General features: G+C 44.0%; 1 protein-coding gene across 4 annotated transcripts in view; it reads left to right on the top strand.

Annotated features, from left to right (window-relative positions):
• The window catches only part of LOC107225745 (zinc finger protein 423), an 81,754-nt gene extending 65,945 nt beyond the window's left edge, over nucleotides 1-15,809 (top strand). For 3 of the 4 annotated variants that reach the window (XM_046740105.1, XM_046740120.1, XM_046740114.1), the window contains 5 exons: nucleotides 1,770-1,912; nucleotides 10,251-12,695; nucleotides 12,944-13,412; nucleotides 13,494-13,718; nucleotides 13,834-15,809. In XM_046740105.1, coding sequence (XP_046596061.1) covers nucleotides 1,770-1,912; nucleotides 10,251-12,695; nucleotides 12,944-13,412; nucleotides 13,494-13,718; nucleotides 13,834-14,238 — 3,687 coding nt within the window. In that variant the 3' untranslated portion in view covers nucleotides 14,239-15,809. Of the gene's footprint in view, nucleotides 1-1,769; nucleotides 1,913-7,735; nucleotides 8,002-10,250; nucleotides 12,696-12,943; nucleotides 13,413-13,493; nucleotides 13,719-13,833 lie in introns of those variants that run through there. The other variant, XM_015666305.2, reaches the window with a different exon arrangement.
• Nucleotides 15,810-15,954: the final 145 nt, after the last annotated feature.

Below are 15,954 nucleotides of genomic sequence, written 5' to 3'. Positions count from 1 at the left end.
CCATGATTTTGAACTTAACTAAAGTTTAACAATAAGATCAAGTTGCGTTTCCTTGACCGGGTCGCAACGGCGGCGGTGCTCCAGCCCTCGCTACAAAGGATCCTCTTATCACACCCTCCGATCTGCCTCCAGGGTGACACCAAGACTCGAAAACACTTGATATCTTAACCGTGAACTTGTCACCGCGTCGCGACCGCCTTCGTGTTCCGCGTTCAAAGAGCCGCTGTCCGTTCATCGCAACTTCCAAAAATTTTGCTGCCGCTGCGGTTTCTATTCCTTTGTAAAATTTTTTTGTATTATTCAATTCTTGCACAGACGCCGGTCAGTGGGTTGATAAACGCAACGGTCTAGCTTTTCAGCTGTATGTACACCGCAGTTTACCTACCATTGTTACAAAGGGTGAAATCACCCGTTTTACCCCCCCCCCCCCCCTTACTTATATAATGATCTGGTAGTCATGATAGATAAAGGGCATATAAGAGCGCTCATATGTGTTATAAAATGAACAAAGTTGCTTGCGTCAATCAACTTTATTGAAAAAACAGTCTTGCTTCCGACTTACACCGAGAAACATGTATCGCTATAATAAAAGCATTTTTCCCATCTTTTGATGCCTGCCTGTTTTGGTCACTTCTTTATAATTTCCGTAACACCAAAAGCGTTGCGCTATGTATAGGTAATATATTCCACGGTGAACACCGCAGAGCCCCAAGATTGCAGGTAACTCCGGATTTGATAATCCGGATGAGGTATATACGCTTCAGATTTGAGGATCGTTTGCCCTAATTATCAATTAGGCGAGTTTCAGACGGCGACCACAAGCCGAGCTAGGGAACGTAATCGTTACGTTACGGCGTTCCGTACGGCTCTCGTACCCGTGTATTTCCTACCTTGTATGTAACCCGCGGAGTTAACGAACTTGTTAAAAAGTCGCGGTGTTCCCTGGCACCACGCCGAAGAGACCAAGGATCCAACTTATCCCGCTCACCGACCATCACTAATGTTTCGACGATATACTTAATACGGTCAGCAGCCCCACGCTAGGTGAGCTTTAACGTCGCCGTTGGTTGTGCTTTTTACCGTCCGTCTATTGCAAGCTTATCCGTTTACACGTACCTATACTCTGTTGTTAAGTATTATTTTCGGCCACTACAATCGTCACGCCGCTTCTCGTTAGGAGATTGTAGATCCATTTCTCCCGAACTAATACCCTATAAGTCTCCAATTAAATCGAACTACCGCGCAGAAACAATGCCGCAATCATTATACCGAAGCTCAGTTCTCGGTTATAATAACCGTGGCGTTCCGCGATCCGTCGATGAGATCAGCGCGTGGATACAGATCGTAAGTCAGGATCGATGCACTTTGACTCCCGGGACGTTTTCGATACCGTTTATCAGTCAATTAAAACGTCTGCGATCTTTTTACAGATCGTTAACGCGATCGTAGTCTCGGAGAATGTTGTAGATATCTTCCTTCCAAATCCATGCAATTAAATACCTAAACCGAATTTCGTTAACCCTTTTCTAATATAATTTTGGTAAAAGGTATTTTGTGCACTCCTTTCAATGCGGGATGAAAAATGGCGTGTATTTCCATGCGTTACGCGGTTACTTCATCCAACAACACACATTAGGTGATTTACATGTGCGAAATACATGTAAGAATAAGGATTAATTAAAATAGCGCAACTGCAGAAAGTAAATCATTGCGCTTTTTCTTTGACTCAAAATGGCTAATGAATTTCGCGTTATTGTTGTTTGCTTCAGAGTCACGGTGATCAGATGCCTTACAAGTGTAGCTGGTGCGCAAGGCTGTTTAAACATAAACGAAGCAGAGATCGACACGTGAAATTGCACACCGGCGACCGGAGATATCGATGCACGCACTGTGAGGCCGCCTTCTCCAGAAGGTAAGTTCCTAATTATACCTAACTCCTACCTACCCGCATGCGCAACGGTCCTCGATACCTTCACAGGCGATCAATTAGCCAGTCGCTGAAGATCGGCGTGAAGAATTACGTTTCATGGAACCAGTATTTAAGATAGAAGATTTATATACCTACGCGAAATTTTCAGGCGTTGATTAACTCGCGGAGAAATGTTACAATGTATAAACACAGAATCAATCTACCGGGAAATTAATGCACTCAGGGATTAAGCTCCTCGCGCTTAACTGGGATAGAGATGAACATGCCGTAGTAATAGTTTTGAAACCCAATGAAACTTTCTAAGCCATCAAAATGATATAAAATAAATCACTTTCCCGTCCTGAGTTCTAATTGTTTATCTCGTATTTAGTCGGTGCAGGATAGGAAAAGGCGATAAGCTATAAAAGGATTTGTACCAACCGCCTCCCACACGTACAATATCTGCGCACAAAACCTACAAGGCGTACAGCTGCTGAGGTATGATATAACCGGGGAGGAAAAAAAAATTGTGTCACAAAAAAGATTAATAACTTAGGGGAAGATTAGGATCCGGAGAATGCAGTTCTCGGTAATACTTATATTTTTCTAATTCAACTTTTTCAATTCAATGCACTTCGAAGGATTTCGCATCCGAGGTGTTGGAGTATAACAGCAGTTGGAATCACTTCCTCGTCTGTACCATGTCATCGTTAATTAAATATTGTATACAATTGTTTACTCCTGGAAACTGGTCCATCCATAAACGTACAACGGTAAGTCACGACTCCCCGCAGACGAGTTGCAAGAAGGTCGTTTACCCCGGTTCGCGTTCGGGATCGCGGAGGTTGTCCCGTAGGAAGCATCCCCGCGAGGTTTCGTTTGACCGGCGTCGGTGTAACGGCGATAATTCAAAATCGGAGAAAAGTGAGTTTAGCCCCGCGTCCCTCCGGGGGTGACAAATGAATAACGATAACACGGTGACCGCGGGGCTACGCGCATTAGTCAGGCTTATTTCTCTCGCGCATGCCAGCGAGCCCATGCCATAAGCGACCCTCCTCGTCCTCCTCTCCGTCTTCCTTTTTGACTAGCTTCGGTACTCTCCTCTCCTCTCCTCTCATCTCCTCCATCCGGAATCACCCGCGACTATCCCTTCCACCAAAGGTGGTCCTCGTTTCTCGGCCCTCTAAGCGCTCCGGGCGCGCGCCCGTATTCCATTGAAATGCCAAGCCGCGGGGTATGCGAGTGTCTTAGACACGCAGCAACCGGCCAAGAAACCTCCGCTTCGTTTCGTCGTGTTGGAAAAGTACTCATAACCTCTTTGCCTCGCTCCGTAGTTCAAACTTTAGCGCGTGCGTTCTACGCCGTGACCGTGCGCACGCACACCTAACCTCTCTCCGTACCGTGCATGCCTGTATCTCTTCTCTACAAACGTACGTTGTACGATTGCGTATATAAATGTATTACTGCCGTGTGACGGCCCAGCGGCAGAGCCGCGTATATATAGAAGGTGGGTAGGTGTTGCGGGACAACAGGTAGAACATTAGTCAAGTGTCTCCGTCCTCTGACTCCCTGCATACGTTTTTTTCCCTCCCTCCCCTCTGCTTCCAACTTCTTCTGGCATCCAACGTCGAGGCACGGGGCCTCGTGTCTTGCGAGACCCGATCAAGGCGCGGTCGCGACCAACGGATACCTACGTCTCAACTTCGAAAGAGGTTAAGTTAGTCAGGACAGGTCCGAGTATATTCGAGGGTATTTCTCGGTCATCGGTTATGATATAAATTTCTTCGGTTCTCGAACTTTCAAACGTTATTTTCACTGTTTCAACGGTTAGCTCCGCCGTCACGAAACACTGACCAATGAGGAATCGCGGCAGTGGTGCTCATGCTCTAGAAACTATAATCCATACAATGTTACCGCAATGTCTCAGCGTATATATATATATCTTTTTAAGTTCTGATTGGAGGATTTTTTTCTGTCGAATTATTAATAGGAAGGACCTCGGTGATTGATCTTTGACGAACGGTTAAATCGCTACATTATGTCGAAAGCTTTTTTTTTTACACTAAACTAGTTCTAGTTTCCGAGGTGTTAGAAATCTCATTTAGTCTAATCCTAACCTAACCTCTCTAAAGTGCCATCAATGTGACGTAATTTGATTCGATCAGATCACAGATTCACTTCACACCGAGTGTGTTCGTTGAGAAAGTCGTTCACCCTTGTAGAATTTTCATTATCGTGATGAGAAAAAGCATTCTTCGATTCCGCCATTTTTAAAGCTTTCGCTGAATCCCGGTCCTAACCGCCCACTAACTCTCGGAGCTGTCATCCTCTTGGACAATCGTGCTTTGAAATCTCCTCGCGCTTACGTCTCTATTCGTCCGTCGGAGCCCTCGGCTTGGGTGGACCCAACAAAAGGGTAGAGAAGCCTCAGGGGTTCTCATAACGGGGATTGAAAATGGACGATTTCCGAGTTGCCGCAATCGTCTATGAGCCGAGAGGTTGAGTGATCGGTAATCGATTCTAGTTTCAGATCGGTAGACACATGTAATGATACCGATTCGTTTTTGATTATTCGAGCCATTATACTACACGGATCGCGTATAGGTGTAAGTGTGGGCATATAATTCTAACGCGCTCGAATGCAGGTATAATGTTTTGTCAAGCAGAGCGTGAGAGTCAATTTCCAATACAATCGATACCTGAAAATATATTATCTACTCGGTTCATTTCTCATCCTCCAACCTCTTTATACACACGAATCGGATTACTCCTAATTAGATTAGCCTCGCACCATTTAACCCGCTGACTTCCAGAACCGGCCTACCGCCGTTATCGCCGTAAGCGGATCCCTCCGATCGAGATATTTCGGGATTACAAAAACCAAACTTCTTTACAACCGTCTATTCGCTCCCGTGAGTATCGATCGAAGTTCAATCGAATTTAATTACAGAAAAAACATGTTGCGCAGTAAATACCCCAATTTTCAAATCGCGTAAGCCTCAAATTATACCTAATTTTCAGGGAAGATGATTTTTTTTTTTTAGAAGTTATAAGAAGAGAAATATTGAAGTTGGAGGGATCAGGATTCATTTCGTTGTTTTCGAAATCATTTTACGTTACATCGTGCTTGCTCCGATTGTGAATTCCGGAAGCATTCGAAAATGGTCTAGTTCATTAATTATTGTTAGCTTGGGCGTGTTTCTTTTTCCGTCCACAAAGCACAGGACGTGGGTGGTGTTACATCGAGCTATCATCTTTCAACGTATAATGATTTGAAGCAGAGATAAGCATTTAGAAGTGTTGCGTAACGGTACAACATCCCAGTTGAGAAACGATACTGATTATTCTCCAAATTCAATTAAAACTTGTACGAGGTATATTTTTACTTACTGATGAATAAGAATTCTCGACCTCGTATGTAATCTATTATAGAGTCTTGGTGATCGGTCAATTAAGAAAACGTATTTTTAGTTAACGTTTCGACCCGGATATGGGCCCTCCTCAGAACGATTTATTTTTTTAAACTGTCAAAAATAAAGAACAGGAATATCATCAAATTCACTAATTTACTTGCTCATAAAAAATCTTTGAACAAACACAAAAACTCGTATTCGATTGGAAAAAATAACTGGTTAATAAATCTAACTGATACTCCTATTCCAGAAAATGTTACCGAAATAGTACAACTAGGTCACAAATTCGGACGAACATACAACAAACGTGATCTTCCGGTCTTCAACCTCATTTCCAATTTTGAAGAAAAAATTACGAGTTTTCCTAATGAGTCAAGAAATCAAGTTAGATCCGATTTCACTAACCGTGTACTTGTTTTCCCAAAGTACCCCAAAAACAACATCAATAATTATGTCACTGATCAAAAAATCCGGGAGACCATGAATTTTAAAAAAAATAACCCTGAAATTATGATTTTAAAAGCTGACAAAGGTAATACGTCGGTTGCTATGTATAGAGACACGTATAAAAAAAAATGAGACAGCAGCTTTCTGACACCAGTACTTATAGAATTACTAGATATGATTTGTGTAACTCCCTACAAACTAGGGTGAATAAGCTCACTTTTAATTGGTTTACCTCTAAACTTATAACCAAAAATCTACATAGAAGCATTTCTACGTACAATAGTGTCCCTCCACGCGCATATGGGCTTCCAAAAATTCACAAAGAGGATGTCCCTTTAAGAATAATAGTCTCATTTGTCAATAGCCCGACCTATACCTTAGCCAAAACAATCAATTCATGGCTCACCACCAATATCACACCTCCCATCTCGAGAGTTAAGGATAGCTTTTTCTTAGTTGATAAAATTAAAACATTGATTATCCGGACAATTACACGTTAATATCTTTAGATGTAATTTCACTCTTCACCAACGTTCCTACAGATCTCGCATTGCGTGCAATAAACAACCGGTGGGCTTCTTTAGAAAATAAGATCCCAATTCCCCTTAGTGAACTTGAAAAAGCCTTAAAAATATGTTTTGACTCCGCAATATTTAAATTTAATAATGATACTTATGCACAACAGTTTGGTTTGCCTATGGGATCTCCTCTCTCCCCAATCCTGTCAGACCTCGTCATGGAAGACTTGGAAACGTCTTGCATTAACGACCTTGGTTTTGTTTTACCGTTCTATTTTCGATACGTGGATGATATTCTTACTGCCGTTCCAAATGAAAAAATACATCACATTCTTAATATTTTTAACCGGTACCATCCTAGATTACAATTTACTATCGAAACAGAAGAAAATAACGCCATCAGTTTCTTAGCCGTATTGTTGATACACAACAATAATTATATCAAGACAGATTGGTTTCACAAAAAAACCTGGTCACAAAGATACCTGAATTTTAACTCTCACCATCCTTTGTCCTTCAAAATAGGCACCATCTTTAACCTGGTTGACAGAGCTATCAAACTAGCTAGCACAGAGTTCCAAGAAAAAAACCTGTCACTCATATACAATGTACTAAGATGGAACGATTACCCTCATGGCCTATTACACCAACAAATTAATAAGAGACGCACCTACATCAACAACATACTTGACAATAATATTGACTCTGCTCCCGCTGAAGATAGCAATAGACCCGCTACTACATATATCCCCATCCCATATGTATCCGGCCTCTTTGAGTCACTTAACCGCTTATTCGCCAAATATAATGTCAAGTTTGTTGGAAAAAATTCAAAGGACTTACGACTAGTTTTTGATACAGGCAAAGACAAGATTCCCATGGGCAAACGATCTAATGTCGTGTATAAAATACCGTGCAATGACTGTAATCAAGTCTACATAGGTCAAACTGGTCGACATCTCAACACTAGAATTAGGGAACACCAACGCAACATACATGAGATTGAAGAACGTCACACAGCTCTAACGAAACATAGTATCGATAAACAACACACTTTTAATTACGACAACACAAACATCCTTTGTGAAGAACACAGTTATTATAGAAGACTGTTATTAGAAATGTGCAACATTGTAGGTCATACCAATTCTGTTAATCTTAGACAAGATGTTGAACATTTAAGTAATATTTACAAACCTCTAATCTCCGCCCACACAACAAATATTGTTTAACCTTAACTACATACGAAAAATTTTTTTTGTCCCCATTATACAGTCCTTTCTACATAACTTTTCTTACAAAATATTTATTGTTTTTCTGTATAATTGTTTATAATAGGTTCACCTTCACTCTGGATTACATTGTTTTCTCCCATCAGTCGTTATTCACCTGTTGACACAATTGGTTCAACCAACAATATTTCGTTAGACATGTAGAACTTAATTATAAAGAGCCTACTTCCACTTCATTGACACCTGTGAATTAATTTCATTGCTAAAAAGACCTTCTTTAATAACCTTTTAACACAATGACATACTGACTGTGAAGAAACATAGTTCTTTAATCTTTTTAATTAATGAGTACCAACTATTAACTCCCACATATAAAATAACTTGAAGATTGACATTGTCTACCGTCACTCAAAAGAACACTGTTTCCACCAATTGTAATTGTGAATTCGACTACATCTTAGTCCACTTGCTTAATTCAAAAGGTAAATAACACTCAAAAACATCCTTATTTCAATTAATCATAAGGTTCTTACTATCAACAATATATAATAGCTTTAAGAGTATTACATCTACAATATTTAAGTCTGATTACTTCTAGTACTATTATTTAGTTTACAAAATTCTTTTTGTTATTTTTGACAGTTTAAAAAAATAAATCGTTCTGAGGAGGGCCCATATCCGGGTCGAAACGTTAACTAAAAATACGTTTTCTTAATTGACCGATCACCAAGACTCTATAATATATTTTTACTTAACGAATTAGCGATTCGATTAATAAGATTTTATGTAATTCACGCGTACAGCGATTGAGTGAAAAGAATGTCCGGTTAATTTTCGCCCTGGTTGTTCAATTCTACTTTGTACGCGCCACAGTCGAGAAAGGGTAGCAAAAAAAAAAAAAAGAAAACGACGAAAAATAATTGATTTCTAAAATATAAAGAACGTTGTATAAAAGTTGGAAACTTAATTTTTCATACCATAATTCGCTGGCTTACCTAAATTATCAACGCACATTTAATTTTCTTACGGCACGCCGACATTTTTTAAGCTGACTTTCATCCATTCCCCGAAGGCAACAACCCTGACGCATCTTTAATAATTGTATTCCTTTTGCTAAATTATGTCTGAACGATAACTGGTCATAGACGTACGTATTTACAGTAAAAATATTTGTTTACAAGTCTACGGTATCTTGAAATAATGAAAAAATGACGAAAAAGAACAAGCCTGAAATTGAAAAAGAAAAGAAAAAAGAAAAAATGAATAACCGCGTGTGTGTACCTCGGTGATTAATTAGCATGATCAATTAACGGCGAGACACCTTGCGGCGTGTCAAACTTACGCGTTAAGCCGATAGATCATCGAGTGCCTCGTAGCTCTTGATATACGCCTAAAAGAAACGGCAACAATTTAACCGCGGAAGGATATTTTTCAAGTATATATACAACGATTCGGTATAGACTTTACGCATGACTCGACATCGACGACGAAGTTAAACTTCGGTCTCATACTTTTTATTATACGGAAGATTTAGCGCGATATTCTCGATACTCATAGCCGCGTCTCACGCTTGATCGTCCTGAGGTTTTTGGTTCCCTACCGATCTCTTTATTCCAGGTGTGAAAATAAACGATATAGAATTAAAAGGAAGTCTTGAAGGAGGCAACGAGGGTGTTGGTAACTCGGTTCGATGTACGTGCACTACCCGTATACACTCTTGTTCGTAAATCGTGGGAACCTAGCTGCGTTTCTCTCGATATCCAACTGCAGGTTCGTCACAGGGCGAACTCATTGTCAGTAGCGTTTCAATTTCGTTCCTCCGACGACCTGGCGTAAGCTATGCAGTTCGCCTTGCGCTCCAGCCTTCGGTACCTAACATTATTCTTCGATCCCGAACCGATCACCGAGTCTCGTCTTATACGTGAGACGGCGCGATTCTTGGGTCCCCCCCGCAGGTTCGCTTTCACGCACGTGAGTCAATTAACGATTTTCTCTTGTTTTTCCCATACCGTTTCCGCCGCGGTACAGATCCGAATTGTACAACGACGAACGAACGATTGTTTTTCATTCTTTTCCACTTCCGACCGCAGAAACCAAACCCAATCATTGTCGATATACAAACAGTCGGTACAAACCGATTTTCCACGTTTTCCTAGCCGACATGGGAATCGGAACGGCGCGGGTTGCTTATCGTTAACCGCGATGAAAATAAGGCCCAAAGGAGCAGTCGGTCGCGCATGCACCCCTGGCCGCATTCACTCTAGCGTTGAATGGCTTTGTAGGGGAGCAAAAAGCTCGGGACCCTTTAGAAATCAGTGGGGTCCCCATACGCCACGGTCCCGCGTTCTCCAGCCGAAGAAGAACGATCGAGTCGCTGACGCGACGGGACAACACGTGAGAGACTCGAACGGGGGCCTCCTTCTTCGTAGATATTGCGGGCGGGCGCTCGAGTGACCGTTGGAGGGGGGTGGGAGGGAGGGAGGGAAAAAAAAGAAGCTTCGTTTCAGCCGATCTAAAAAGTTGATGAAGACTTCTCCGAGAAGCGGGTACCCCGGCTGACCCCGCTCTTCACGCCCCCATGGCAATTAAAATCCCCCATCTCGCATGCGCGCTGGTGTATGGTAGGCGACATCATCGAACCGAGAGGATCTGTTTATTTCTGATTTTTCTTTTTTTTTTTTCTTCTTTTTTTTTCACCCTTATTCATTTTTTATCTGTATTCTTCTTTCAGCGACCACCTGAAGATTCACATGAAAACGCACGACACCCAGAAACCGTATCAATGCACCGCCTGCTCCCGTGGCTACAACACGGCGGCTGCTTTAACGTCCCACATGCAGTCGCACAAAAAGCACCATCACGGCATTACGCAGAACTCGAAATTGGACTCCGATTTCGGACGGAGAAGCGTCTCATCCCACAGCACGGCGTCACCGCCCGTACCGAACTCACCGTCGCCGAGTTTGAACCTCACTCTGACTTCCAGGAACCAGGGTAAGGGATCACCTATGGTACCCAGCGCTTCGAGCACCCCGGTTCTCCACTCCCCGATGAAGCTGGCCTGCATGTACTGCACCCGAGACTCATTCACAAGCATGCAACAACTCCAGATGCACGTCCACGCCATGCACCGGGCGATCCTGAGCGGGGATAACCGGACGATGCCGTCGCCGGGTCAGGTTTCGGAGGTCTCGAGTCTCTCGAGGGAGCGGATGTTCGACTCGCAGGAAAAACCGTTCAAGGAACAGGAGAAGAAGCTCTCGGACGAGAGACAGGAGAAGGGATCGGAGGGTGGTAACAACCTCTGCGTGAAGACGGAGTACTTCGACAACAGCGGATTCTCGTGCGGCCAGTGCACGATGAAGTTTTCGAATCTCGGGACCCTCAGGGACCACCTGATATCCATTCATCGGGTCGACGGGTTCGGGGCAACGCTGATGTGCCCGCTCTGCGGAATACCCTGTATCTCCGCCGCCGCCTACGCCGAGCACTACGTTCTCCAGCACTGCGACGATCGGAGGATCAACTACGCGGAGAACTCGGACTACGCCGACCTCAAGACAATGTCCAGGAACAGTCTGAAGGCCGACGCTCTCGGCTACGGCACCAACAAGTCGTCCAGGGACTCGGAGAGAGCCGTTAAACAGAGCGACAGGGAATCCGCGGAACCGAAGATGGCCACCAATGGAAATTACGAAGCGAAAGATCAGCCCGCTGACCTGACCAACAAACACGGACGATCCGGCGAGGTCTATTCGGCTGGAACTCTGCTCTGCGGTCAGTGCGGCGCTGCTCTGAAGGACTTTGAATCCTTCCGAGAGCACCTGGCCAGGCATTTGCAGGCCGACCACCGCAAGGAGGTAGCCAAAAACCCGTGCCCGAAGTGCGACGCTTCTTTCCAGGATCGCGAAGAGATGCTGGGGCACCTTACCAAGCACTTTCTTGGCCAGGTTACGAAAGAGTACGCCTGCGGGGTCTGCAAGAAGTTTTATCCTCATCCCGACCTCCTTCAGAGGCACCTGCTCGACTCCCACGCCCACCATTTGTACCGGTGTGCGCTCTGCCGGGACACCTTCGATTCCAGAGTGGCGATCCAGGTCCACTTCGCGGTGAAGCACAGCCAGGAATGTCGCGTGTATCGTTGCAGCGTCTGCCCGACAACGAACAACGAGAATTCACCCGGCAACTCCCCCGGGGGTGGAAACAGGAACTTGTTTAGAAGCGAGGCGGAAATGGCGAGCCACGTGCGAGCCGTTCACGCACCTCCGGTGGCCGTGGCTGAGGGCCCGATGATGCCCAGGAGTCCGGCGACCACGCCAGGGACTCTGGGGGCTAACCTGCGGTGCGTTTTCTGCGGTGTCTGCTGCGGCTCCGATTTGGAGCTTCAGCTGCACCTGGCGAACCACTCGGCGAGTCTGTATCGGTGCCCGATATGCCGGGAGGGTTTCGCGGTCGAGTTTCTTCTCGACAAGCACATGCAGTCGCACCACCTCGGCGGACTGCCGACCGGGCAAACAACCCCGCGTGAAAACGGGCGAGTGATTAATCCTAGAGCGAGTCACGGGACCGAGGATTCCGCGGGGCGGGTCCAGAAGAGAGGAAGATCCCCGGCCAACAGCAACAACAACTCGGTCAGCCAGAGGGACAACAACAACAAGAGGCCCAATCACGGGAGCAACGCGGCTCAGCACTGCGAGCTCTGCGAGCGGGGCGAGTTTGCAAACGACGCCGAGCTTCAGGCCCACAAAAAGCTCGCCCACACGCCGCCCAAGGCCCAGAACAAGGCCCTCGCTACGCTCAGTCTGACCTGCGCCTACTGCGGTGAGGTTTGTAGGTCCAGGAGCGAGCTCGAGTCTCACACCAGGGTTCAGCACGCCTCGAACGAGCCGGGGGGTCGGCACAAGTGCAACATATGCGACGAGGTGTGCCCCTCCGGTTCCACCCTCGCTGAACACAAGCTACAGAAACACTGCAAGATATTACTCAGCGACACGTGCTTCGTGTGCCGTGGTGTGCTCAACTCGGAAAACCAGTTTCTCGAACACATTCAACGCCACAGCCTCGAGAATGTCGACCCCCAGCAGAGGGTCGATAACTCCTTACCTCATCTTCCGTCGCCTTGCGTTATCTGTCGACAAACGCTTATCACCGATCTAGAATGTCGCCTGCATGCCAGGTATGTGGAATCATATTTTGCGACTTGTTATTAACGAGACTTGACTCTGTCCAGATCTACGGTTCCAAACTTTACCATTGCATAATTTGTTATACACGCGGGTTTCAGGCATAGACTTTTTGTTTTTTGTTATAACGCATTTTCATTCATCAAAGTTAATCTGCACGCTCTTCAAACATCTGTATTTTTTTTCTTATCCTGACCATAGTCGATACAAGTACGCTAAATAGTCAAAATGAACTTTCCAGGTACCACCTGAGGGCGAGTAGCTCGCAAAATTCGAGTCCAAACCTGAGTCGAAAATCGCCAAATCCTAGCTGCTGTATTTGCCTGCGGGAATCCCCCGCGGAGGATGTCGTAAACCTGCCTTCGAACCCGGTGACTGGAGGGAACCAGTCCTTGCAGGTCTGTAAATCCTGCTACGCGAGGCACACTCAAGGCCTACCGATCCTCCACTCACCCTACGAGCACGTTCGCCACGGAGCTGGTAAAGAGGACCGCACCTGGGACCAGGCCAAATGGGAGTCGAAAATCTCCGCCAAGGATTTCACGAGGGTTCAGGAGGCCGCGGTCAACCCCTCGGACGAAGAGGTCCGGAGGTGCGACGACTGCGGCGTCAAATTCGAGGCCCCGGAGGAGCTGGAGGCCCATAGGACCCAGGAACACCCGCAGCGTGAAGAAAATCAGCCGAAGACTTATACCTGCATTCAGTGCCAGGTGAGTGTCGATCCTGTCCTCGACGATCATTAAATGGACTCGTAGACCTTTGATGACTAATCGAGAAACCTTTCCTTCCAGATCTCCTTCGCGACGGAGGCTGAGATCCAAAAACACGTGAGAAAGGAACACCTCGAATCGACCGGGAAACCCTGTACCGACGCCCTCAGGTGTCACCTTTGTCTGACCGAGGCGTCCAGTCCTCTTCAGCTCCAGGCTCACCTCATCGAGCACACTTTCGCTGGGTGTGCAGCCCTCAGTTGTTACATTTGCCAGGCTCTTTTCACAGCGCCGGCAGGTTTGCAGGTACTCGTAGTACCTCCACGATTAATTCTCGAGGATTAAGACTCCGCGGAGAATCATCCGGACTCTCGTCCGAGCTTCTCTCACACTTGATGAGTTGTTGTTTTTCCCTCCGCAGAACCACATGCTGCAGCAGCACGGACTCGGCGCCCGTCCATACGACTGCAACTTGTGCAGTCTCAAGTTCTTCTTCCGAGCCGAGCTCGACCATCACGTAATTACGTCTCACCGTTCCGGGGGGTCGGTGTCACCGGGTGATCACCAGCCGACTTCGACCGCGGTTACGATAAGGAATCTTGATGGTGATAACAAGGAGACCGAGCAGAGGAAGTCCCACGAGGTCAGGGTGAAAGACGAGATGGTAGCCGGCGAGGAGGAAGACGTTAACGTTGACGAGCAAGGGGACGAGGAGGCGAGAGATCGAGATCAAGAAGGAGAGGAGCGAGGAGAAGAAGAAGTGAAAAAGGCGAAAGTGACCGCGCAAGGCGAGCCGGAGGGATCCGTCGAAAAAAACGATTTGTGATTCGCTGTAATTAAAGAGGAAAAATGATAAATAAAAGAAGGAAAAAACTGCGTGCGGAAGAAAATTACCATCTGATTGACCACTTAATCAGTCGACTGTAAATCAATCGGGAAATTTCATAAAAATGAGTTTTTGTTGTATCTGCAACGGGAAAAGCTGAAAGCACGACTTGACTGAATACTATGAATTTATTTATTTTCGCGGTTTTTTTTTTTATCTTCTTTTCATTCTACTCGTTTATCACAAACGAGCAAATAGTTCGATTATGGAGAAAGTGAAACGCAGATTTTAGCAATAATTTTCTGTTACAGTTAAATGTAGGTACAATAAACTTTTCGATCTGTAGCAGCGGAAAGTCGAAGCTACGATCCCCGATTATAGGTACAGAGTAATAAAAGTTTTACGCGAAAATAATTTATTCTTGATCGTGGCACGTTTATTGTTTAATTGTTAGGCAATTATTATATTTATTACTGTCATCATTATCATTAACACATATTATACATTTGCAAATTAGATGTGGTACTTCCGACAAGCTATTGCATTGAAAATCAATCTTCTGTCGACGAGTGAAATCGGACGAAAAAATGTGGGAAACTGATAAATAAATAGTTACTTATAGAGATAATATATATTATATATACACGAACAAAAATTGTAAATAATTTTTCAACCCCACAAATACGCGAAACGTAAAATACGCATAAGTATACATATGCATATACATATATACAAATATTAAACGTAAGCTTATACTCGTTAAATTTGACTATAAAATAGCGTAGCATAATTTTTTTAACGTTAAATTTTTCAATATTTATCGCTGTCTTGGATACAATTATATATTTAAGTGCGATAGTTATTCTCCTTATAAATATATTATTACATTATATCTTATTATATTATATTATATCTGTTGATAGTTAATTTTATAATGCAACGATATTTTTCGACTAATCGTCACTTTCCCCTCACGAAATGATATTGAATTTTTCACATTACTATACAGCTGATTCGTTTCATGATGACTTTCAAATTAATCGTTCTCTACATTCCAGTCGAAATTATCATTCGCATTATTATGTTTGTTAGGTGTGGTTATTACTGTAGTGATGTATACCTATATTTAATATTATTTGAATCCAATTAACAGATACGAAAAATCCGTTCGTTAATTTTCTAATAAGTATAATATACATAGAATCAATGCATAAAAAAGTATTCCATAACGATGTAAAATCTCACATACAAACACAAACGCCACGCATTACCTATAATCATTTATGATAATGATAAAAAACGTTAATACGGTTTCCTATTGTAAATACGTTGAAGTTTTTAGTTAACCTTGACACCACGTCGGTACTAATTTATTCTTAATAAAAATACTAATAATGATAACAATAATACTAATAATAACAATAATAAAATATGGTATTACTACGATGTAGGTAAATGAATGAAATTTGTCGGAAAGCAAAAAAGAGATAAGAAAAAAAAATCGCAATAACCTGTCCACTAGTATTAGCACAATCGGTATAAAATAATTCTGTACGAAATAAATTATTGTTCTAAATCCTATCTCTATCACATTATCCCTGGTACCGCATTGACCATAAAGTTAATCCTGCTGCACAGCCGCAGGAGGTGGATTATAATGTGTTTTAGTGCTAACACTAAAACGCGGATTAATTCAAGCGATTAAACGGTGGCACC

Source organism: Neodiprion lecontei, chromosome 1 (assembly GCF_021901455.1).
Source record: "Neodiprion lecontei isolate iyNeoLeco1 chromosome 1, iyNeoLeco1.1, whole genome shotgun sequence".
In the NCBI taxonomy this organism is placed as follows: domain Eukaryota; kingdom Metazoa; phylum Arthropoda; class Insecta; order Hymenoptera; family Diprionidae; genus Neodiprion; species Neodiprion lecontei.
Note: the sequence above shows the minus strand (reverse complement) of the source record. Positions and strands in the feature narration are given on the sequence as shown.